At 38.5% G+C, this 26,291-nt stretch overlaps 1 protein-coding gene across 1 annotated transcript in view; it reads left to right on the top strand.

The window, feature by feature from the left end:
- The window catches only part of GRIN2A (glutamate ionotropic receptor NMDA type subunit 2A), a 181,645-nt gene that overhangs the window by 89,266 nt on the left and 66,088 nt on the right, over window positions 1-26,291 (top strand). Inside the window, exon 3 of the mRNA XM_061992919.1 lies at window positions 14,517-15,109. Coding sequence (XP_061848903.1) covers window positions 14,517-15,109 — 593 coding nt within the window. The remainder of the gene's footprint in view (window positions 1-14,516; window positions 15,110-26,291) is intronic.

The following is a 26,291-nucleotide window of genomic DNA, read 5'->3' as shown; positions in this document are numbered from 1 at the left end:
TGGAGTGCCTTAGCAAGGTGTCTGTCAGGAGCATGAAGCTTAGCCCACAGGTCAGTAGGTACTTGCACACCTGACTTCTCCCTTGTGATGCTTTCTAAAACCTACTCTTCTTGTCTAGGCTCATGCTGAGGAACTGTGCTCTTCTCACTTGCCTATGCTTTTGAAGTCTGTACTAGGCTGTCCCATGCAAGGGAACCAGAGCAGAGCAAAAAAATGCATGTTGTGGGATGCTGACCCTTCCCTTCAGCATGTGTTTGGTAATACAAACATGGTCATTTTTCCTTTGTGTGAGTTATAGCGACTTTTTTGTTCTTAATACCTGCTCCTGTCCTGATCTTCAGTAACCAAGTTTACTCACATAGAAATCAGGGAGCATTAGGACAGAGCTTGTCTCTACACAAACTTGTTTCTGAATATATCTCTGTGACTTCTGATGAACTGACAGGCTGTTGCAATTGTAGCAACAAATGTCTGTCCAATGAAAAGAATCACAGATCTCACATGAATTTCCATCCAGCTAGGTATCCATCTCCTGGAGAGCAATTGGAGGAGCAATTCTGCTTTCTATTACAACAGATGGCATCGTTTTTACATCTCATTTTCCTTTCCTTTCCTCATTTTCTATACACACCACACATGAAGATTGCTTTATTTAGCAGGGATTTGAAAAATCAATGCCTCTCTTCCTAAAATGAACTGTATCAGCTCCTGAATGCAGGGCACTCCCTTACTTGCTCCACAAATCCATCTTCTTTGCACAGAAGGGGTAGATTCAGTTCAGCTACATTATTCATCTTCTTTTAATTATCTGTTAATGTAACATGAAATATCATCATCTGGTGAACTCAGAGCTGCATTGCTTTTATATAAGGAATTATGATTCATGGAAAGGAGTGCCAGAACTTTCTAATGAGTCCTCTGTAGTGAGTCTTCCTCTGTTGTTCCACGTTTCACTCATATTCCAGGAGTTTTGACAGAATATATTGCAAAGAATCAGGTCATGGCTTTTTATTTTCCTTTTTGTCAGTCCATCATGTCACAGTAATCTGTGGCAAGCTTGAGGATCAATGCTAAAATACTTATTGTAATAAAGTGTTTAATCATGGTGAAATATTACAACTGCTATGAAAAGCAACTGAGATGGAAATGGCTAAGATGCTGCTTTCCAATCTCAGTACTTTCAGACTGAATTGTGGACACAAGAAGGCCCGTGGGTTATTTCTAAAGGACCTGCAAAAGAAAAGCAACATTGTAGCCTATAAACTTTAAATTGCTATTCTAGGGTATGGCACTAGGGGACATAAATGGAGATAAATCAAGATACACTAGTTCAAGGCAAAGCACAATCCCTTGTGCCTATTACACTGAAATCTGAACTGCAATTGCAACTTTCTTAACAAGCTTTGTTACATAAGGTCCCTGAAATGTAATGAGTACTCATCTTTTATGTGTGGAACTGAAGGCACTTAACAACTTGTAAGAACAGGTGTTTTGTTTGTTAGCCATCCTACACAAAAGGCTTTTTTATTTTTTTCAAAGGAACCCAAAGGACTGGCATATAAATCCCTTTGATGCATAGTTCTACTAATGAAAATGAGCAAATACCCACCCTTGGTATTGGTAGACAATAAATTTCAGTTAATGGAGTTCTTAAACACTTTTCTGAAGATCCATGCAATAGCATAAATAAAATGGGCATGGTCAAACCTTCACATCTGTGCATATGTTTCCTTCTAAATAAGCATACCCACCTGTTTTCTACTTAGTTTAGAAAAGCTCTTCAGTTTATGTTTATATTTTAACAGGAATCTGTAGAAGTCGTTGATTTGTGTGGTCTTGCACCTAGCTACAAAAAAGCTATATGCAGTCAAATACCACTAAGAGAAATTTCTGGCAATACAAACATCAGCCCAAAGAGTAGGTTTTGTTACATATTCTTATTCAGTACAAGGGTTATTGCATCTCTCTCTTCAAAGTAAAAAGATATTGTGCAGGTTGAGAGATGGCTTCAGTTCTCTTCACACTGTACCGACTATTATATAATGATGAGTTTTTTATAGCTGGAAGTAAGATGCTCAATTTGCAGTGCAGTATTTACCATATCTAGCATAACTGTGAAATCTGTAATAATTTCTTGAAAGAATTACTATGCCTTGTAAGGACCCAAACTTAGCATTTTGAACATTTGCTTTCTTAAAGTTGTCTTTTCCCTCTGATATTTACTGTAAATTAGAACCATGCTTAAATATATTTTGCTTCTGCTTAAGTAACTTGAGCTAAGCTACTTCACAGATGAAACAGTTTTACTGCCCATATAAACATCTCAGTAATTTCAATACCTGTTGGTAAAACCTTTCTGCCTGGAGTATTATTTGCTCCTGGGAATAATGCTTGGCAGCTCTATTAATGTGTGATATTCTTGAAACTAAATAAGTTGATGCATCCTTAAACAGAATGACAAAGGAGAACATAGTTTTAAGTCAAAGGTGTGAAAAGATGTGGGTAGAGTCAGAAAAAACTAAGTGCAACAGAGTTTTTTGTCTGCATATCTGTTATATTACCTTAATTACCATCTATCACAGAGTGCAAGGTTAAATGCTCGTGTCCTTGTCTGGTTAGCTCATAGATATGGCCAATCTGTTGTGTCTGCCTACAGTTGAATTCCACATTCTTCCTATATTCCTTCTTGTATGTATGCAGTAACTCTGAGTACTGGAGACTTTGCAACTGCTTTAGCACAAATGTGGTTTGTGATTTCAGCTATGATTATTCAAAAGCTCTGCAATGAATAGTAGTGAAATGTTCATTGTTGGTGTACTTTTGGCTATGCTCTTATCAGCAGGATTCATTCTAAGATATGCACTTAGCCAGCCTCTTGTCTTGAACTAGGGTCATATGCAAGTACTGATATAGATCATTCATATGAGAAATTTTGTAACTCAATTTGCTTCTGCCCTGCTGCTATTAAATATGCAATGGAAAAGGATATTCCTTGCTAGACTGATGGGCTGGTGACTCACTTTGAGAAAGCGTGTAACTTTTATCCACATAACAAGAGCAGCTCTAGCTTTGCCCAGAGGCCAAAGATGTTGCCTAAAGAGAGGGATATAAAGGATAAGCATAAAGGATGTTTCCTTTGAGTATTCTCTCTTCTTCTGATCTGCTGATTACACATAAGAGCTGAGGAGCACACTGAGTATTTTGAAACACTTCCTTCTGGAAGACTTTAAAAGTAGTATGCATGCTTTGGATAAGTTGCAATGTTTTTGTGGCTCTGCCTTCCAAAATCTGGTGAGTCAGGTTTGTACCTCTTCTTGTGTAGCACCCAAACTACCTGAGGAACCAAGAAACTTGACTCTCTTGTGTTATCATCATCTTTTTCTTGTGCTAATTGAAAATATCCCACAAATCTCCGTTGCCATGGAAAGTTGCTCTGAATGGCTCCTTGAACTCTCTTTAGCCTTCCTCTTAAATTTCCTTCCCATCTGTCTGTCTATGTGTTCTTCCTAGCTAGCCTCTTGTTGTTGGATTTCTCTCTTCACAGCCAGTGCTGCTGAAGCAGACTAGGTACACAGAGGTGGCTAGTCCAAGAGTCCTGGCTTTTAAAGGGAAAGCACACAGTTACAAGCACACAGTAAAAAAAAAAATGAAATTGGCTTTCTATTTCTTTTATTTGCTTAATATTTGAGACACACCATTTGGTGAAAGGGGGTGGAGGGGGAGGTTGTTACCTTCATTTTCACTTGTTAAGTGTAGATATATGGAAATGACTTAGTTAATGGTTTTCTGGCTTCTCATCATCAACACAAGTGAGGAGTGTTGTAGCATTCAGTTAAGGCCAAATGTTTTCAGATAAGGAAATGATGTCTTAAGGCATTTTTATTGATATTTAATTATGCATATCTTTCTATAGAGTATATCACAGTCACAGAATGGCAGGTATTGGAAGGGACCTTTAGAGGTCATGTAGTCCAACTTCCCTGCTAAAGCAGGTTCACATGCAGTACATACTAATAGTAATCAACCTATTTGGCATGATTCAGTTGCTATTAAATTTTTAACTGTTACTGATTCTAGATTTAATACTGGATGGCCAAAACATATATAAGTATTTTTATGGGTGAGGAAAGTTTTGATTCTTTTTACAGGATTAATAAGTTTGGATGGTCCTGCTTTTAAAGCTCCTAATGGTAAAAACTGTGTGAAAATCCTTTCACAAATGTTGTTGGTGCATGAGCTATAAGCAGGTTTTTATTGCAGGATTTTCCTGTGCAATGCTTGTACTGGGTAAGATAGAAAACTTGGACAGAGAATCATACTTGTCCTCAACTACTCTAAATCCTTGTTCTGAACAACTTTTGCTACAGGTTGAAGGTATAAGGTACATATCTAAATTATTCTGTGTCATCTTGTAGTTAAGTGAAATGGTTAGTGTGTTAGATACCAAACAGCTGGAATGAAAATTTGTGCCAGGTATGAATTATTGCATTGCATTGATCCTTGAAAATTTCCAGAAACTCTTTAAATGACTCAGATTTTTTTCTTCCACAGCAACAGTAAACACATTACTTTTTACTTAACTAAAATATTATTATTAAACAGAAAAAGTATTGTCAAATGTACATATTTTAGTTTAGCAGGTACTCGAAAGGATGCCAAGGAAATTGGATTGTAACATATTCTGCAGATGGCTCAGTAATTTGTGTGCATGTTTGAACTTGTGGTTGGGGTATGGTAAGACTGATTTGGATGACTGATTTTGAAAAAAAAATAGACTGGTGCTGTAAAATGCTGTTAATCAGAGAAGGTGGCCATTGCACTTGTTACAGACTAATGAGATAACCCTTTGGGGCAGTAAATTATGTAAGATTAAACTATTAGAATAAAATTTTATTTACTCAAAGTTATAAAAATACAGATTAGTAGGCATCACTTTTTATTGAAAGAGGAAGATAAAACCCTACTTTTTCATCTGATTTTCTCTTTTTGGAGTTCCTTGGGATTTTTAACATTTTCCTTTGTGTCAAATATCCATCTGCCTGTACCAAAACTTATCTAGCAAGAACTCGTTTTGAAACCAAACAGTTAAATGCCATGAGATTGTTTTCAGTAAGCATGGCTGTTAACAGCAGGATTGTTTTCAAGATTTATAATTAGAACTATCTGTCTGCTCCAAGAGATAACTCACTGAAACCTAAGTGCTTTGATTTTATATCCATTAAAGTTCTCCAAATTGCCCATGAATCAAGAGAAGCTCATGTGTGGTCTTATGGGATCAGATGTGGCTCAAAGTAAATGAACTAATTGATTTGATGGATAATTCTCTGTACTCACAGACTGAAACTTGAGGAAGGTAATTCCACATAGCCCAGTATTTTGTTTTGAGGGTAAAACATACAGTATCTCAATATTGATAAGAAGCAACGAGAACATTGGTAAATAACACCCCTGTGAAAATATAAGATGGTAAAATAGCAGGAAAAGATAGTCTATAAACATATATAGTCTATTTATATAGCTTTTGTGTTATTTCCAGAGGTAACTTATGTGAGTTACAATGAAATAAATACCAGTACTAGGGGAGGAAATTTATCCAGACTTTTCCTTACAGTTCTGTATCTATTCCTTCTGGATTTCCTCAGTCTCTTGGCCTTTCACCAGGCTAATTCACAAACTTACTGATGTTTTCTTAAAGCCTTTTATTTCTCTTATCTGGTGAAAAGTTTTCTATGATTCTGAAAAATGACTTTGTTTTATTTTTGAATATAAGTCCAACAAGTACATTTTAAAGTTTGAGATAAAAATTATGGTCTGGGTTTCTTTCTACCTTATTTTATAACACGATTTCATTGTTTATTTTTCTCATCCCAATACATAACCTATGCAGAACAGATCATCATCAGTTTGTTCTAACCTTTTCACATTGCCATGTGGAGAACAGGAACAGGACCTCATTTTCTTCTAACACTGTCACCACAACTTTGTTGTGATGTAGCAAATGTGAGCTGCTGGCAGATGAATGTTTCCCTACAGCAGAAAGCCTGCTACTTTCACCAGTATTGTTGGACTGTCTTCACAGCAATTACCTTCTCTCTCTTTGAAAAGTCATTAACTTTCCTGATTGCTCTCCCATCATTTCTAACAACTCTTTGAAAAGTTTTCACTGACAGGTCAGACTCAAGGGCTCTCCATGTGAACTCAGGTGTTCCTTGAGGTGAAAGATGAACTGCATAGCTAATTTAAATCATTTTCCCCTGGAGAACGAGTTCTTTTGGGGCTCTTCAAGATACTATTTACTTATGTCAGTGTAGTGCTGATCAATTACATGAATAAAGCAGAAGGATAATGCTTCTACAAACCCTAAGAAAATCAGAGTCCTACATTTAAATCATGGCAAAACATCTATCTATAGTCTTGGCAAAGGGCATAAGAGAAATGATACTCAGCTACAATCTGTGGCATAATCTGTCCTTGGTAACTAACTGATTTATTAGATCACACACATTTTTCAGTGTTTATTTTTATGGTGAAACATTTACAGGAAATGAGAAACTTTTGTCCAAATCTCCATAAAGGAAAAATATACTTTTTATTCTCTCTTGTCTTCCTTGCAGGCATCAGTACTCTACCATTTACATGTTGGGATTCTCTGGCACACCAAAAGCTTTACAACAGCTGCTACTTGTCCAAATAGTTATGGTACAACCAGTTTCACATGGCTTTTTTTGTAGGACCATAATTTTGCCCTATATTATTGAAATATTCATGGTGGAAGACATTTCTGTAACTGTGGAAGCTGATATTTATTGACAAAGGAGACTTCTTGTGAATAAATCTTTCATCAAATGACCACGCAAAAATCCCTGCTGGTTTTCATGAATCTTGTCAGGAATTTATCAAGTAGGATCATGTGTTTCTTGATATCATTTCAGCCTTTGCAAGTATTTTTCAATTGCCCATCCTAGTTGAACAGGAGCTCAGACTGAAACACCGCAATTTCCAATGTTTGAATGTTCTATGAAAGAAAACCTAGATGTGTTGAGAACACAGTCAGTGTGCTCCAGCCCAGAGAATGGTTCATGGTGCAAAATTAATCTTCTTCCATAATGATGTTGTTTCACTGTAATGGCATGTAGAGTTACTTTAATTCATTAGGCACAATACAGTGTTATTTGAAGAATGCAGAGGATTAAAAACCAGAGGACTCTGCGATGACCTGTAGAAACCTTGTTCCTGTTCCTTTGTGTTTGCTTATTTGCTATATTGGTAGAATGTGACAAACTTCAACTCCTGTAGCATGTCAAAATAAGAGAAGCAGGTAGTATAAAATTAAATGTATATATTAAAGAAAAACACCCCTAGTAAACCAAACCTATCTGTTATCTAGCAAAATTCTTAGGATGAAACTATGACCTGAAAATACAGAAGCTTCTGCAAAATGAATCCCTGCAGGCTCCCTCTGAAAATGGGAAAGAACATGCTTGATTAAGCCAGTGCTAACCTTTCAAAATCATGTTTCTCTGATATTTATTCCTTGAAATAATAAAAGAGGACATGTCTGATGTTGGAAAGCCGTTATGTACTCTCTTGCTTGCTACTGCCCTTTTCTAACTTGAATGCTCCTTTTCCAGAGCAAACTTTTTATTTTAAACGTAAGGCCTCGATTTGTCCTTTTCGTTGACCTTTGTACATTTTGTGGCTCTGCATTTGCACTGGTTAAACTACAGAGTAAGAAGATTTCCATCCCATTTCTAGCTCTGCTAGAAGACCTTAGTCTTCTCAGCGCCAAATGGTGAAACACCTTCACAGGTCTCTGTGGGTAGATTTGGAGAATTTAAAATCTATCATGTGAGGGCTACAGGAGCCCACAAGCCATCATCCACAAACCTCAGCCCTTCTGCCTTCTCCCCCGAGTCAACTCAGCACATGTCTCAGGAGGGCTGGCACAAGGGAGGCCAGGGCTTGCTGGACAAGGACAGGGGGACATGTTAAGCCTCAGATCAAGAACAAGGAGCAAGTCTATGTCCACGGGGGCATGACACGGCTTGCTTCAGCTGAGGTTGTCTCAGGATGATGGCAGCTAGGGGGGGTCCTGTGTGGGGTGATGGTGGTTGCTGGGGGATGACTGGGGCCCAGATAGATCCATATCCCATATTGAAAGGCAGGAATGCAGCTCCCAAAAGAGAGGCTGGCATCAGGCAGGCATTGTGCATGTTTTGGCCATGTGTGAGGTGGCCAGAGAGGTGACAGGCCCTTGTGAAACAAATCTTTTCTGCTGTAATAATTAGTAAATTATTTCCACCCTCGCATGTTGCTCTACTTTGCCTTAAAGTATATAATTTTGTATAATTTCCCCCATATTGCTCCCATGGTAATAATGAAGGCGTTTTCTCCCTGGGCACCTCAATGAGATGTTTATATTGGGAATTGCATGTTCTATACTAATGAATAGAGGCAGGAATTTAATAACTTCTGAGTTTAAAAATGTGCGGGGTATCTTGGGAGGAAACATTTTCCTTTCAGCTCCTTCACTTTAGTGTCTGTGGCCACTGGGTTCCACAAAGAGTCAGTTCTGGGGCCAGTCGTATTCAACATCTTCATCAACGACCTGAGTGAGGGGACAGAGGGACCCTCAGCAAGTTTGCTGATGACACCAAACTGGGAGGACTGGCTGATTCCCCAGAGGCTGTGTTGCCATTCAGAGGGATCTCGACTGGCTTGAGAGTTGGGCAGAGAGGAACTGGGACAAGTGCAGAGTCCTGCATCTGGGAAGGAACAACCCCATACACCAGGACAGGCTGGGGATTGACCTGCTGAAGAGCAGCTCTGCAGAGAGAGACCTGGGAGTCCTGATTGATAATAAACTATCCATGAGCCAGCAATGTGCCTTTGTGGCCAAGAAGGTCAATAGCATCCTGGGATGCATCAATAAGAGTGTGGCCAGCAGGTCAAGGGAGGTTCTTTTCCCCCTCTACTCTGCCCTGGTGAGGCCTCATCTGGAGTCCTGTGTACAGTTCTGGGCTCCTCAGCCCAAGAGGGACAGGGAACTTCTGGAGAGAGTCCAGTGCAGGGCCACCAAGATGATCAGGGGACTGAAGCATCTTCCTTATGAGGAAAGACTGTGAGAACTGGGGCTGTTTAGTCTGGAGACTGAGAGGGAATTCCATTAATACTTACAGGTATTTGAAAGGTGTAAGTCAAGGGGATGGGACAACACTTTTTACCTGTGTTGTCCAGTGACAGGAGAAGGGCTAATGGACAAAAGCTGGAATACAGAAATTTCCACTTAAGGAAAAACTACTTCACTGTTCAGATGAGGGAGCCCTGGCATAGGCTGCCCAGGGAGGATGTGGAGGCTTCCTCCCTGGAGATCTTCAAAACCCACCTGGACGTGTTCATGTGTGACTTGATTTGATGGACCTGCTTTAGCAAGGGGGTTGGACTGAATGATCTCTAAAGGTCCCTTCCAACCCCTACCATTCTGTGATTCTATGTCTGTATTTGTTGAAAGTTTTGCATGGGTCTGTTTAGGCTGAAATCTGATTTCAGCCTAAAACTGATGTAAATCTGAAACTGTTCATGACAGATAGACACAATTCTCTCTGTGTTTACCAGGGAATCAATACACTATTTCTAATAATACAAGATAAATGGTGCCAAGTTAACACACTGCAAAATACATTATTTACCTTCATTTGAGATTGGTACAAATAATTTCCTTCTGTGTATCTTTTATGTGATGCTAAATTATTCAGCTTCAATTCATGACTAATCTCTGGCTTTCGTTTTTTCCAGTCTTCATAAAAATGCCAAATAACTACTATAATTCATTAAAGAGGAAACAGCTTGCACTGTATATATAGACCTAGCACAACATGCCTTAAATCTGTTATAAAAGTGGAATATCCAAGTTACAGTGGTGTAAAATAGGAGAAAAATATTTTTTTTACTGGATCACTCTGGAAGATAAAGAGTGAATATGATTGAAGTAATTAAGATAAATATAAAGTCCTACTTGTAGCCCTGTCATAATAATCTAGTTTCTAGCTGAATAAAATCATCCTCTGGATTGCTTTTTAACTGTGTTTCGTATTGGTTTTTGCTTCCTATCATAATATTTTCATACCAGTGGAACAACTGTCCTCGACAAGTCTGCCAAGTGGAAAATTGATTTGGTCTGATGTTGACCCCTATTTTGTTCAGGTTTAGAATTTGATTTTCATTTGATAAAAGGCATACTCTTTTAGATAACTAATTTTTCCTTATTCTAACCAAACATTGCAGCTTTTTTTCCTAGTAGGCATAAACTCCAATCAGGGCTTACCTCAGCTGTTCTAGCAGCTGTGAGTGTGCCCTGCTGATCTCATGGAAAAGCTGGAGCTAGGAAAGTAAGTTGTCATGAAAATAGCCGAGAATGAGCTTTTCAGACAAACATATCTGCAATTTGTTGGGATTAGAGAAGCGAAATGTGCAATTCTGACAACAGTGACAGACTTATAGACTTGGTGCACTAATTAAAAAGCATCTAACTCTAACATATTAATCTGTAAAATGGCAGTGCTAGAACTACTCTGTTTTGTTCACAAACATGGGCACATGGAAGTGACTTTCTTCTGTAATGACATAATTCAATGATAGAACCATAGAATCATAGAATGGTAGGGGTTGGAAGGGACCTTTAGAGATCATTTAGAACCTGCAGAAGCAGGGTCACCTAGATCAGGTCGCATAGGAACATGTCCAGATGGGTCTTGAAGACCTCCAAGGAAGGAGACTCCACAACCCCTCTGGGCAGCCTGTGCCAGGGCTCCCTCACCTCAACAGTCAAATAGTTTTTTCTTATATTTAAGTGTAACTTTTTGTGTTCCAGCTTCATCCCATTACCTCTTGTCCTGTTGCAAGCTACTGTAGAAAAAGGGATGGTCCCTAGTGTTAAGCAAGAAACAATTGAAGGGTTACTTCCTTCTGTTGCAAAACATGGAGTGATGTTTTGCTATAAACTATGTGTTCATGTGCAAGACAGAAAGAAACAAAAAGTTATCATTTTTTATTCACCTTGACTTTTCATTTCTGTTTTTATTTACATGGCTGTGGAAGAATCCAGCTAAGAAGCTAGAACAGAAAAATCATATCAAGCACTACTTAATTATTTCTGCAACTGCTTCTAACTAAATTTTTGCTCATGTCAGTGAAACTTCTTGGGGTTTTCATGCTTTGATATTTATCTATGAAATTCCTTCATGTAAAGTTCGTTATGTTGGATAAATGTTACAGTTTCCTTGAATCCTTCACCAATATCTCAGTAGACAGGGCCACTGACAAAAGAGAAAGAACATGTTTCTGACGTGCATTTAAAGCATCTCTGATATTCCACCTGTATTCCTACTTCATTGGTGGCTTAGAAGGATGTTTTGGTAGGTGACAAGATGACAGTAAATGAAAATAAGGGAATAATTTTAGGTTTTTACAAACATCCCTTTAGTTTTCTTCTGAATATAGAAAAGTAGAACTTAAATTCTATCTGTGTAGTAAAACACTAAGTCTATATAAAGCAGAGGAATAATTGAGCTTTTCAGGAAAAATATGAAGCTTTAAAAACCCCCAAATGAACAATTGTGTAGATGTTTAAGGATACAATAATTGATACCCAAACAGTTTATTTATTTACAATTTCTTCAACAAATCTTCTCTCCTCACTCCCCAAACTTAATGGATAGTGTGTCCTTGAGTATTTTCCTTATAAGCATTTAAATATCTGCTGAAGTTCTTAAGGCTGCAATTTGCTTGTAATTCTCCATCTGTTTTGAATTCATTTTAACTCATACAGTCAGATCTTCAGCTGTAATAGCGTCACATGAAGTCAGTGGAGCTACATGGAGTTTCTTCAGATAGTAATCTCACTTGTAATATTTGTGTCTCCAACTTTCCTAAACCCAAACTTTTTTTCACCATGTAATTACCACTTTTTCTTCCCATTCTGATCACAAATTGATGGCCCAAATTTGACTAACTACACAGTCACAATTGTGTGAAAAGGGCTCATGTACTACGAGTGTGAACTTTACAAAAATATTTACTCAAAACTCCTTCTGTAAAGTATTTTTCTACCAAAGTGTTTTACAAGAGGACAGGATTTATTTTTAGTACTTTTCTTCTGTTGTCAGACTACTGTAATGGTGCCACAGGCTGTGTTCATTGCCAGGGAAGATGATGACGACTGCTCTGTGTTAAAAATCTGTATTTACTGGTTAGAAAGGTCACACCTGGAAATGTTCATGTGCATTGATTTTTGCCCTCAAAGACTTCATCTTCAGTTGCCTTATTAGAGAAGTTCTTTGTGTTGCACAAGGGACCAAGATGTATGTATTGTTTGAAAGAATTGTTCTTCTACATTAGTAGCCATAAACCATATGTAGAAATGAGCTAGAGTGAATGAATATGATTGGAATGACTTAATTTTCTGTAAATCATTTCATTTATTTCACTGTTATTTAGCATAATCATGAGTACAAATCAGGATAAGACATGAGTTGGAGAAGAAAAGTGAAGGGACTGACATTCCATTGCAATATTTTTTAATGTTCAGTTAGGAAGTTACAGCAAACTTAGATTCATGACATTTTCTCTAGGTATCTAATCTACTTTGTAGTATTAAATCAGTAATTAAACCATTAAATGCTGCCTCTGAGCAGATTTTCTGTGTGCTGGGTTTCTTTAGCTACAAATGTCTCCAGATTAAAAGCCTATTAGATTGTTTTTAAGTATTCAGTGCAGGTCACCAGGAAACAGCTTCTAGAAGCATTCAGCAATCAAATCTTCCTAACTCAGTTTTTCTCTCAAATATATTTTACAACATCTGTAATTAGCCCAAACCCATTTCAAATCTGGCACTAGTGTTCAAATTGCCATCTTTGAGGTACCAAAGAAGCCACGATAGATGATTCCATTACTACCAGTAGTGTATATTTTGTACCTTCTATATGAGTCTTCATGGTTTGACACCAGCTGTTAACACTTTTATTGATGTCAAGCTACATAAAGTCCTGGTATCAGGTTCTTAACACGTGGAAAGTAATAACACTTCTCATCTTCTATTAAAAAAATATAGACTCTCAGTTTGCTCTGAATAGATTTCCACAGATAAAATACAGAACTTGTAAAGCTGAGTTATCGTTCTCACTAATAATTGCATGTTTAACATCACCTTGCCATGAAACCCAAGTCAATTAATGTGTTTCTGTTCCCTGCAAGTGTAAAATGTGATAGCAGTTCACAATCCGGTTCATAAACCACTTTAAATTAAAAGCACTGCTTATGTCTTTCCTGTAAAGGAAATCTCGAGTCGTTAATGTCTTATTTTTAAATCACAAGTTTTTCTTTCAGCAGGAGTTCATGCTTTCTGTACCTGAAAATTATGCACTTAAGTTGTCACTCTTGATCAAGAATATATACTGAAGTAAAATGAAGTAAAATATAGCTTTTTGTGTATAATTTTGAGACTCTAATTGTCATGTATATAAATCTAGAATGTGAGATTCAAAAATAAATCTAAACTTTACAGTAGCTTGGTAAAAATAGACCAATGAAATAATAAATCTAGTGGCAACAAAATATATTATTTGATTTCCTGTGTCTAAGAGATGTTGTTAAAATAATTATAGAATCATAGACTGGTAGGGGTTGGAAGGGACCTTTAGAGATCATCTAGAATAAGAGAACATGCCCTTATTCTGTATAAAGTGTTAACTTATACTGTAAAAGCTGAAGACAAATATTAGAAACGACCATCCTTAGCAAATTGACAGCACTGCTGACAATGCAGACCACGAGGCCATTGTTTGAATTTACTTCCTTTTAAGTTCCTTAATGAGGACACTGCCAGTTTGCTGGCTGTCCCTTGAGTCCCATCCTGTTAATTCTACATCAAGCATCAATTGCCCGTGTGCTCTGAATGGAGTGTGATCAGTTGTGAGTCCATGAACAGTGAACTTAGTACCTGGGGACAATAAACCTCCTTCTGCAGTTTGACAGCTTCCAGTTAATCTGATGAACCTGTGGAAATGAACTATCCCTCAGACATTAGGTCTGGAACTACAGAGCTTCTTTAAATATATATAGCACATGCATTGCAATTTATTTCCATTGTCACTAAAAATTGCTATGAATTATTTGATTGCATTTCTAGTAAGTTTGATGAATGTAAAGTTACTGGCTGGAAATGAGGTAACAGTGAGTGGCTGTCTCTAGGGAGCTTCCTCTGTAAGTATTATTTGAATTGTGATCTTCAAGGGGTCAAGCACTCAGAAATTCCCTATGTAAATATCTGTTTGCCAGCTTTTGCCAAACATTTAAATTAGCTGTGGTCCTTATGGTCAGTGTTGCTTACAGAAAGTTATTAGAATGCAACAAAAGATTGGCAGTCATGGTGGGGAAAAAAGAAAACAGAAGAATTAGAGATTCTGTTCCCTTCAGACTTGTGCAAAATTAGTAATCGTTCACTGTTTTTGGTATTCTAGGATGTGATGTCCACGTTCTTCCAGTTTGGGGCTTCCATCCAGCAAGAGGCCATTGTCATGCTGAAGATCATGCAGGATTATGACTGGCACGTCTTCTCTCTGGTGACCACCACCTTCCCTGGATATCGAGACTTCATCAATGTCATTAAGACCACAGTGGAAAATAGTTTTGTGGGCTGGGACATGCAGAACATCATCATACTTGATACTGCCTTTGGAGATGCCAAGACCCAAATTCAGCTGAAGAAAATTCATTCATCTGTGATCCTGCTATATTGTTCCAAGGATGAAGCTGTCTACATACTGGATGAGGCTCGTTCCCTGGGCCTTACTGGCTATGATTTCTTTTGGATAGTTCCCAGCCTGGTTAGTGGTAACACAGAAATCACTCCCAAGGAGTTTCCCTCAGGACTCATTTCAGCATCTTACGATGAATGGGACTATAGTTTAGAAGCTCGGGTACGGGACGGCCTTGGGATTATTGCCACTGCTGCATCAGCCATGCTGGAAAAATACTCCTTCATTCCTGAAGCAAAAACTAGCTGCTATGGACAACTGGAGAAAAATGACCGGCCATCTCACACCTTGCACAAGTAAGGCTTAATGGTTTGGGGTTTTTTCCCTACATAATAACAATTTTCCATTATATGTCATTATATGTTTCTGGAAGGAGAATTTGGGTTTTTGTTAATCCTATCATCCCATTTTTAAGAAACAGTTTTCAGATGTTCGAAGGGAGCATATGAAAGGACTTGCTGCACTACTAACTGTGTGCATGGAAATGATGTTTTGTGTTATGGAGAACTACTGCTCTGGAACTGATGTAGGAGATGACAGTAATTAGTCTTAGAGGGTATGAAAGCTGAGTTAATAAAATTGTGCCATTGTGTACTTTAACTATGAGGTAAAAGAGCCAAAATGATCTGCAGGCTGTGCCTGAATCACTTGCATCAACAGGAATATGGCAACATTTTAGAAGAGATGTGCAGTGTTGAAGAAGTGTCCCTGGAAATTATGGAAGGATTAGATTAGTTAGACAGCTTTTATCACCTAAAAACTGAAATCTGTCACTTCTGCCTGTGGGGGTTTTATTTTTGTACCTGTACTAGAGTAAGTGTAAAAATTAATCTGCATTAATCTACATTAATCCAGGTTGATATGGGTGTTTTCTCAAAATGGTTTGTCATATGGGAACTGCCAAGGTTTAAATAAGGATTCTTTGCTGCTTTTCCTTTTCTTTTAATTATCTCCTTTAGATATGTTACTCTTCATTACATCTGTTCAAAATATTATGTAATACATGTCTCACACTAATATATTTATTTGTCTGATTTGTGAAAGGAAGTAAAAGGAATCTTGAATACTTTTAACAGCTCTTTACAATATCTCATATGGAAGGTACTAAGCAGTATTTATGAAATCTGTTCTGACCAAGTATTGCAGATGAAGCTCTTTCTACAGAAACACACGGTGGAATAGACACAAGGATAGTTAGTGCTAATGTCCTGTAGGAGACTGTGGAACATTTTTAATGTTCTGAGATGTCTATGGATATTTAAATTATGAGTTGATTGCCGTATGATATTGTCAGGGTTCAAGCTCAGCCAGCAGCAAACCACAATGCAGCCACTCACTCACTCCCCCTTCTCACACCTCTCGTGGGATGGGGAGGGGAATTGGGAAAGAAAATCAAAACTTGTGAGTTAAGAACAAGTATAATAACTAAAGTAAACTAAAATATCATAGCAGTAAGAAGAATAAAGTATAATAATAGTAATTAAGAGAAGCAAAACCCACAAAAAGACGAATGATGCCCAATGTAATTACTCACCCTATTGCTGACTGATGCCTGAGCAGCGATCCACTCCTCCTGGACAATCTCCCCAGTTTCTATACTGGGCATGACATCCTATGGTGTACAGTAGCCCTTTGGCTAGTTCAAGTCAGGTCTCCTGGCCATGCTCCCTTCTAACTTCTTGTCCACACACCACCCTCCTCCACCACCAGCCCACTCACTGGCAGGGCAAGATAGGAAGCCGAAATGGTCTTGAGGCTGTAGGAGCACTGCTCAACGATAACCAGATCATCCCTGTGGTATCAACAATCTCTTCAACATAACCCCAAAATATATCCCTGCAGCAGCTATGAGGAAGAAAATTAACCCTGTCCCAGATTAAATCAGGATAGTTGTCATAATTGTTGATTTCCATGAAATGGACATCTTTCTGCCCACCATTCCATAGAAACTCTCTTAAAAGCCAAATACTGCCAAGTAAATGGATTTTAACCTTTCATACATTTATTTTATAAATAGTGTGACCAATGTTCAGAAACTTGCACGGTTCTTAAAGAGTACTTGCCCTTAGCATAACACATCCACTCTTTTTTTGGGTCTCGCCTTTCCTATTTCTAAACCTCTGCCCCTGGAACTGTCTATAGACACAGGAAGCATTGCAGAAAATATGTGATTCTTTTTGTGCTGCTCCAGTTGCCTTTGGGGAGTGAGAAGATGCAGCACTGGGCTGGCTCTGTGGTCCAGAGTGGCTCCAGGAAAGCCATCACACAGTCACTTGTGTCACAACAGAGTAGCTAGGAGGCACTGCCAGGGTGACTGCATCCAGTCTGTGATCCTCATACGGTTCTTCTTAACACATGTGCTGACAATGCCAGGTAAACGTGAAAGCTAATGGCATCCCATTAGCCAAATTCTGTGCCTTACCAGGAGAATCTGTTCAAAGAGGTCTGATATTAATATTTGAACAGTTTCTGTGAAAGTGGAATTGTATTCTGTCATCAGAAGTGCTGGCAGTTAAAATGCTGTGGTTCAGTTGGAAAGGACAGGAAAGCTGGAACCTGTTTGGAAAAGACCCCGTACCCCATTGTTTTGGTAATACACTAGTGTAGACTTCAATTAGATATTCAGTATTCAAACTAAATTGTCTTTCTTCAACCAGTCATACTTTTTTCCTCAGTAACTGTGTATGACTACAAGAATAGGACTTGTGAGAGTTAGGGCAGTGAGATGAGACTTCACCAGGAGTTTCTGCAGTGTTCAGTGCATGATACACACATTAAAAATTAACAGGAGAATTTGTAATATAGTGCACTGTGGTTAATAAAGTCACTTCCCAATGCAAAACACTGAGCTGTGAAGTGACAATATATTTTCCATACCGCAGATTCTTTGAGCTTCTCCAACACTACAAGAACAAGCAGCAAGTTTTAAATTTAGAATGTTAGAATTACACTAAAATGAATAAACTTTAAATAGTCCTCCTTACGTAATAACTCCTCAAGACTATTCTTGTCACATATAATCTTCAAGAAAAGCAAGTATACAGGAGCATTTAGCAGTGTTAAGTAATCTCTGGGAGCTGCCCAGTCTCTCCATGCCAAGGTCAATTACGTAAACTCATTGTAATTTCTTATCCTCATCACTAGATTGGAGGTTTCTTCCTTACATGACAAATCAATGCTGAAATTGGGGGTTCATTTTGAAATGTAATCTTTGCAGTTTCAGGTCACAGATAGTGCAGCTTTGTATTTTAAAATACAAGACAAATGTATATGATGCTAAATTAAAGAGCTGACTTGAACAAAGGATTTTGGAGCATCCTCACAGTGAAAACAGCTGAAGGAACTGTAAACAGCTTATGGACCTGGGATGTGGTGTACTGTGCCTCCCTGTTCCTGCTTGAAATCCATGCTGGAGAGGTAGGGTTGCATGAAAGGACACTGCTTGCTAGCTCAGGAGCAGAGAACTCATTGGAAAGCAGATACGTTTTGCAAGGTGATGCATGAGAAAAACAAGCTTAAGAATGGAACAGACTTTTTTTAGACTCTGTCTATTGCAACAACATTCTAATTCAGATTTAAGCCCAGTATGGTCTTCTATGACTGTATCATAATAGCTAATTTGCTTGTAAATGGAGGTTGTTAATGCTTTATGTACAACTTCCTGCATCTAGGTAATGATTTTCATCTCCATTTATGAAGAGATTCTATGTAAAGCCATGAAGTGAAAGCTCCTCTCTTTATCACATCCTTTGAGTATTAAATAGGTTTGAAGATATGTATGTTTTGAAGCACACAATTTACCCTTCTCCTGTCACTGCAATTCTAAGATGCTTTTATTTGCTTTCTAGACACAGGAGGAAATCAGCTCTGCTTTAGTTTTGGAATGATTTGATCAATGTTAATTTCTGATACACATGGGAAAACCTTTTTTCCCTATGAATAAAGGATTTAAAATAAAACACGGGGATCCTTTTAAATGCATTACAAAGCATACACATATATATATCTGAAAGTATTGGTACAGGTCATCTTTTCCCATTTGTGTAAGACCCAAATTCCCCCAAGGCAGAAAAATACTATTGTGTGAAATATTGGTACTAGCACAGCAGGATGAAGAGAATTAGCAGCTCATTAATGCAAAGTCAGTTGAACAAATGCTTGCTCTCATAAAGGAAAACATGTAAGCAAACAAACAACACAACAAAATAACCCTGCCAGTCATTGTGGAAAATGCTGCTGCTTTGTGAATAAAAATGCTTCTGCTTTGTCTAGAAGAGCACTCATGTTGTGTATAAATGTCATAACCTTGGGAAATACATTTCACAACATTTCCAAATGCTCTGATCCATACAGGGATGGAGGAGGATGACAAAGCTGTTGCTCTGTTGTCATTACCCTGAAAAGCAAAAAGAGGTGTCTATCCATAGGTAGTCAGGTGTTTGCCATTTGGTTTCTACATTTAGCTACATTCAGTTTCTAGATACAACCAGATAATAGGTAAGATTTAGAGACTCGTTTTTTGTAGTGAAAGTGTAGGTCTAGAAAGCTGTCCAATCTGCTCTGGGCAGGCTGTGCTTTCATATGATTCCCAGGCATCGTTTCCTCTATTCATCATCAGTGAGCTTGAGTGTGGGATCAACGTGTAAGTAAGTCCAAAGAGCCAGGTGCAAACACTTTGGTTGATGCTTCTAACTTCCTTATTATGATTCTACTGTGAAATTTGAGATACTTATCAACAAAAACCCCAAGACAAAGACAAATTATTTATCATTCAGAAACAAATCTATAAAATTCAATCAAGAAATGCTGAATCTGATCCTCAGTCACCCTGCTTTAAAAATTTGGGGATATGATGGGAACAGTTTTGAATTGTGCTACCCAATGTTGCTGTCTTTCCATGGACAACCACATGGTTCATTTTCTTGTCCTTGCTGTTGTGCTGTTGTTAGCTTACATCATGGCTACAAGGCAACATCTTCTTTGGAGGGCAAGGGTATGCTGTCTCTCTGGTCCTGATATTCATTCAAGTGTAATATTTTGATTGCAGCTTTTAGCAATGACAGATAAATTTTTCTCATTTTCTTTTGAGCAAAATCAGAGATTAGGTGAACACAAGAGTTGATGAATAATCCAGCAAATCTGTTTAATTTTTTCCAGCAATCAGATCAACAGTCAGTTTACAGAGGATTGGTTCATTTAAATTCAGCCAAGTGACTCTGGAAAAATGAATATCATCTGCTTTATTGTATGATTGAAGAGATATCATTATTTAACTAATTATAGGTAAAGCAAAATGCTTTTTCACCAGAAGCATACTTGCTGTGCAGAAAACCAAATGCTATTTACATCCACCTGAGATTCTCCAGACTATTTAGTTTACCTTTCTCATTTTGTGATCCCTCTGAGGTTTTACTGGAACCACTGAATACTCACAGGAGTGTTCTGCACGTGGGGTGATGATCTGAGACTGTAGCTCAAGTTTCAGGAATCCTACTTCTGCAGGGGGGTTGGACTAGACGATCTCTAAAGATCCCTTCCAACCCTTACCATCCTATGATTCTATGATACATTGCTTGCATGTTGTGGAGGGAAACAGCTAATTGGAGTATATTTTAAATTGATTGCTTCATTTTTTGGTAACTTCAAAACCTGAATAAGTTTAAATTTTGCATGCTGCTAGATTTGCTTATTCTCCTCCTTCACCCTCCTTCATCCAAATGATAACTATGAAACCAAATGGCTGAAGGCATAAAGACAGCTGCAAGCCTTTGTGAAGCACCGAGGTCACAGGGATGTGGGGAGCAACAGCTTTCCAGTCTATTCTGGCACACATCTCCAAATGAGGGACAAGCTACCAGTACTAGATTTAATGTTAACAAATAGTTTCAGATGTCCTGGATAACAAAAGGTTATTATTGTCAACGTGAAAAAATGAATAAGAAAAGATAGAGAAAGTTTAATTGGTGGCAGGATCCTGCTTAGCCGTCACTCATATAATGCTTTCTGATCAGGAGACACAGTAGTATTGCAGCAATTGGAGTGGTACATGGGATACACAAACCTTACTTTATTGCTGATGAGCAGATTTTAAACAGTAACAACTCAATATTTGAATTCCTTATAATTCATATGCTGTAACTACACTTTTCTATAGTATGTGGGCATTTTCCATGCTCTAGCAGGAACTGAACTGATCAAGCTGTTGTCACATTCCTCTGAAAGTTAAACTGAACTTTGCCACCAACAAAAGAGAGGTTGTGGAGGAAAACACTGCACCCAAGAGATCCCAGTGTGGTCCTGGTTTACTGACAAAGTGATTCAAGAAATTCTACAAAATGTGTATCAGGTTAGGCCAGTCTAGGAAGCAGGAGGTACCAAACAGTTGCTAGATTTAAAAAATAAGATGAGAACAAGTGTGGTCTGTGGTTTAGAGTTGAGCAGAGCCAGGCCTTGAGGAGTGAAAGCTTTTGGAGATGGGGTTGCTGCGGACACTCTCCACTTTTAGGAAGCCAGGCAAGCTCCTTGGGGAAGAGTCTGGGCTGCTTCTTAGTTACTGCAGCAAAATGTGACCATATTAGTGCCTTTTATGGAATGTTGCTGCTAATAATGACATTAACCCAGTTAAATCTGCTGGTGTTCAGTTACAGGAGTCTGTAGCACTTTCCCAGGGAGCTGGGCCTTTTCCAATTTCGCTCTCTCCCTTTGCCCCCCTTTCAGAAAGGGTCCCCAAGAATCTTCTCACTTGTTCAGCAGAACTGGGGTAAAACGACTTATCCAGACCTAGTGGCAACTAATGCTTCAAGAAGCAGTTGGCAGGAGGTACAAGTAAGTGGCATGCCATTCGCTTTTCACAGTCACTAAGCATATTGTTCCCAAAATTTGATTCATCCATGCTGGCTCAAGGCCTAGGGAGATGCAGCTCCGAAGCAGGATATCGTTGCAGAGTTATATTGAGGAGAGCGAGGGCTGAGGGAAGTGGAGGAGGGAGCACGAAGAGGAAGAAGAGGCTCTTTGCATCACTATGAAGGATTTGAATTTAGGAAAAAAATGCACCCCTATCTTCTTTGAGATCTAATTCAGACCTGTTTCTATATTTATATGTACTCAGAACACACATTGCATATTCCACGGCATTTCTTGATTTAATTTAATAGATTTTACAGGAAATCTGTTTCTGGATGACAAATAATTTGTCTCTGTTGATAAGAATGTCAAATTTTGCAGCAGAATCATAGTAAGGAAGTTTATCAGTCCAGACCCTCAACCAGATAAGGAAGAAAAGACAAAATTTGGATTCACTCCTGCTTTTTTAGGTATAATGCTGGGTGAATGCCAAGCCCAGGCAGGCTGACTCTCTAGATTATTAAAATGTTTGATTCCCACTAGTTGGAGGAAAGAGAAATATCATCAGATGACGTGTTGGTTGTGAGGCATTTCATCTCCCAAAGATTCCTTCTTTGGGAGAGTAAGGGAAGAAGTTTCTTTGATGAAGCCTGTATTTCCGTAAGTCTCTGCTGTTTCTCCTCTTTACCTGCAGTTGTCATGGGTTTGAAACTTTGCCCCATGAAGAAGAAGGCACCAAGTAAAAAAATGATAGTCAATAGAGTTGGCATCTGAGGAATTTATCAAGTTTGCCTCTCTGATCTGAGGTGCAGGATGAGGGCAGGAAACATGTCTGAACTCATGGCAGTGAGAAGTGCTGTGGGCTTTCTGCTCCCTGAAGCTATAGTCCTGCCTGCTTTATTTTACTTGTTTTACAGGTCTAATAACTAAGTTCTCTTTGGAGGTAGTTTAGGAGTGGTAGATTTTCATTAATACCTTTACCTTACTCACTATATTTTCCCAGCCAATGATCTGTTTGGGAGCTGGATGCTATGTGGATTTCACAGCAATTATAAAACAGCCTGCTATTGCAGGGCTGGCTCTGTTCCTGAGACAGATAAGTCCTGAATTTCTACTTTTGGAAGTCTGAATCTGTATAAAATTATCCTTATAAAACAAAAAGAAAGGAGCAAATATCAGAACAACCAAAGGGCAGCTGAGACATTCTGCAGTTCCTGTCTTTCAACTTGCCTTTAAAGCCATAGGACATTTGCTGGGGGTGTTTGCATGACCCACTTGGTTTCTAAAGGAAAAATTGCTGCAGCCCCCCTGGCCATCTCTCCTCCTAGACCCTGCCATGCCCTGGGGTGCCCCTGAAGGACAGGACAAGAGGAAACAGCCTCAGGTTGTGCAATTGGAGGTTTAGATTGAGGATTAAGTGGAACATTCCCTGAGAAGGTTGTTAGACACTGTCCCAGGCTGTACAGAGAGGTGGTGAAGTCTCCATCCACGGAGATATTTAAAAGTCTTGTAGCTGAGGTGCTGAGGGCTGAGGTGGTGGGCTTAGCAGTGTGAGGTGAGTGGTTGGACTTGATCTTAGTGGTCTTTCCCAAACAAAACGATTCTATGGTGCTTTGCAGAGCTGGAGCTTGGAGCGGTTTCTCCTGCAATCATACTTGCACCTGCCAGAATGAAAGTGTTAAACCTGGGAATTCAACATATGCCTACTGCCCCCCCCCCAGTCTAGCCACTGCTGTAAAGTGAGATTCTGTAATGTTATGAAAATAAATTGGTGAAGAAGGTTTAAACCTTCTCAAAGGACAAACCAAAGGATCATTTCTGTATGAAAAGCAGCTGTTGTTACTAATTGCGCTGTTACACAACTTGATTCTAGCACAGACAAATTCATATTCATATTTCAATGGACAGATGGAAAGCAAATCAACATGAATCAGAGAAAAAAGGGGAAAACATCTCCAGAAAGAGTTTGGAGGGAAGAAGAGGGAATTTTTTCTTGTCTTAGGTTTGGTGAGAGTGTTTTTTGCCATATGTATAATAATTATCACAAGTGCATTGTATGCATTTGTTTTTAAGGTATCAATTCCTTTGGAAGTTTTAATTTATTGCACTGCTACAAGGATATCAGAGTATGTATATACACACAATTGCCAGCTTTTACAATCCAAGTCTCATCTAGATACCCTGAATTTTTACACAGTTGTAAAAGTACTTACATATGACATCTTTTTAATGCTGTGATCCTCACATCTCTCTAGAAGACTATTGGGTTTTATTTTAAGAATAAGTAGCCCTGTCTAGTGTCAGCAATCAGGGTGCTACTGCTTCAGTGTGTAGTTTAGTTTTAAGCTGTCTACAGCAGCACTTCCTCCTGGCTGTACAGTGCTTTTGAGGATTACTTCCAGATTCTATGATATATTTTTGACTCATTTCTAGCCCCAAGAATATAAAAAAAATCCCAATTTCCCTTGCCTTCTGGCCAGGGTTTTCCCTCAACTGGCCTTTCGCCTGGAAAAGGCAGTTGATTCAGGGACTGGTTTATAGGCTGTTGCCCGTGGCAAAGCTTACCCTGAAAAAGAGAAACAAAGGACTAAGTCTCTTGGTTTGCTACTCTCAATGGATGATCAGGAGTAAGCTCAGCTTGCTCTAAGGGAGAAATAAATTGTAAAATAGTGCTGCAGGGTCTTCTGGGGCACAGGTGGGTGAACCTGAGACTGCTCATTCTGAGAACACAAATATCTGGGAGAATGCTTCCTGCCTGTTATCCCAGAGAGACAGCACATGGTGGGTACTGCTGGGTGGTGACTTCCCTGATCACTGTCTTTGGCATCACAGCTGCTTCAGTTTCACACAGTATAGGAAATCTTTATTAAACACCTTATGAGCAAACAATGTCCATGTCTTCTGTTAGAGACTGTCCAGAGAGTTTTTTCTGTTTCAGCAATATTATACTGTAGCAAATGGTCTTCTAAAACTTGAGGCCTTCTGAAAATTGAGATCTGATCCTTTTGGCAAAATCTTCTCCCATTTTTTAATGGAAATTAGAATAAATGAAGTTGTGATCTAGTATTTACAGGGTAGGAAACCTCACCTTATTCAAATGCGTTCTGTCTTTTTGGATTGAGTCAGAATTTTGACAAGAGTAAATACTGCACAGGTTGGGCACCAATCTGCAGCTTTATCTGTATTATTTGACTTTCTGAGTCTATAAAAACTAAGCTGGAAGCCTTGAGAGCAGTTTGGACCCTTGATGCTTCAAAGACTTGCTGTAACTACAACAGGAGCAGGGTTCTCCTGTGGTGTTTCAATGCTTCTCTGTTCAGTTTTGTTGGGGAAGGTGACAAGCAAAAAAGAATTGTGTAAGTGTTTAACAGTGTTTTGAAACACCTAGTACAAGCTTGGTTCTTTGCATGATAAAAAACTGTGTGAGACTAGCTTAACTTCTACCTCAAAAGTCGTACTTTTCATACAAGTATCAGCTGGGGCATCTTTCTCATAAACTTCAGTTTGCAGAAGTTAATTAAGACTTCATTGTCATAATAGTATCAGAAGGCCTCCTATTATCATGTCTTTGTAAAGGTTATGGTATTAATGAGGTATGAAAGCGGATTAAATACTAATCCAAGGTGTATGCTGAATTACCCCCTTAAAATAATGAGCTCAAATGACCAAGCACCTAATTTAGTCAAGAACAGGAGTGCACAATCTTCTGACTTCAGAAATACATTTTTAACACTTCAGAAGCTGAAGACATCGTGGTCAAACTTAAAACTCTGTAAGTGTAACATATAATACCAATACTTTCTTTTCCTCATTCTTCCTAACCAGGAATGAAAAAGTACACAATTATTTTTCTTAGAGACAAGTAGTCTAGGATCTTGGCCAGTAAAAGCAGAGCAGGACTTTCGTCCTTTGTGGAGGTAAAATGACAAGTCAAAAGAGAGCATAGATTGTAGACATTGTTTTCTGAAGAACACAGACAGCTGATGAAGTTCACATAGAAGAATGTACTTGAGAAAACAAGAATCTCTTTGAAGTTCTTTTTTCATTCCCAGAGTCTGAGAAACTGGGGTAGCTCAGACTGTGTCACTCGCTGATACCTTTGTATATAGCTCAGACAATATAGATTTAAGACTTTTACATATTAGAAACTTTTTTTTAACTTGCAAAATGTGTTTCACTACTAAATGACTGGTAAATGCACAGTTTTAAAATACATACTTAGTTCAATTTTCTGGTTTAGACTTGTGTTTCTCCTTCTTTTTGTGTTTCCTCTTTCTTTTTGGAGCTCTTGAGCATCATTGCAGCTTTACATCTTCCGATGGCCCTTGGCTAGCCTCTAGACTTGGGCTTTTACATATTAATCCCCAAATATGATGAGTGATGTTTGAAATCTGGGGTAATGATCCTATCAAACTACATAAAAGAAGGGTTCAACTCAAGTCCAATGGCTAAGTAATTAACAACCCAACTGGATACAAAAGCCCAATGTAGCACAGCATGCATATTTGTGGTCCAGCCCTTATGAGGAAACAAAATATTGCCCTTTCAGTTTTATTGAAATGGAGTGTATTCTGCTTGGTCCCTTAAGATGATGTGTTCATTGGGGGGGGCATTATTTCATGTGTGTAAATTGAG

The sequence above is a fragment of the Colius striatus genome, chromosome 3, assembly GCF_028858725.1.
Source record: "Colius striatus isolate bColStr4 chromosome 3, bColStr4.1.hap1, whole genome shotgun sequence".
NCBI classification, from domain to species: Eukaryota; Metazoa; Chordata; class Aves; order Coliiformes; family Coliidae; genus Colius; species Colius striatus.
This window is presented reverse-complemented; position numbering and strand designations above follow the sequence as displayed.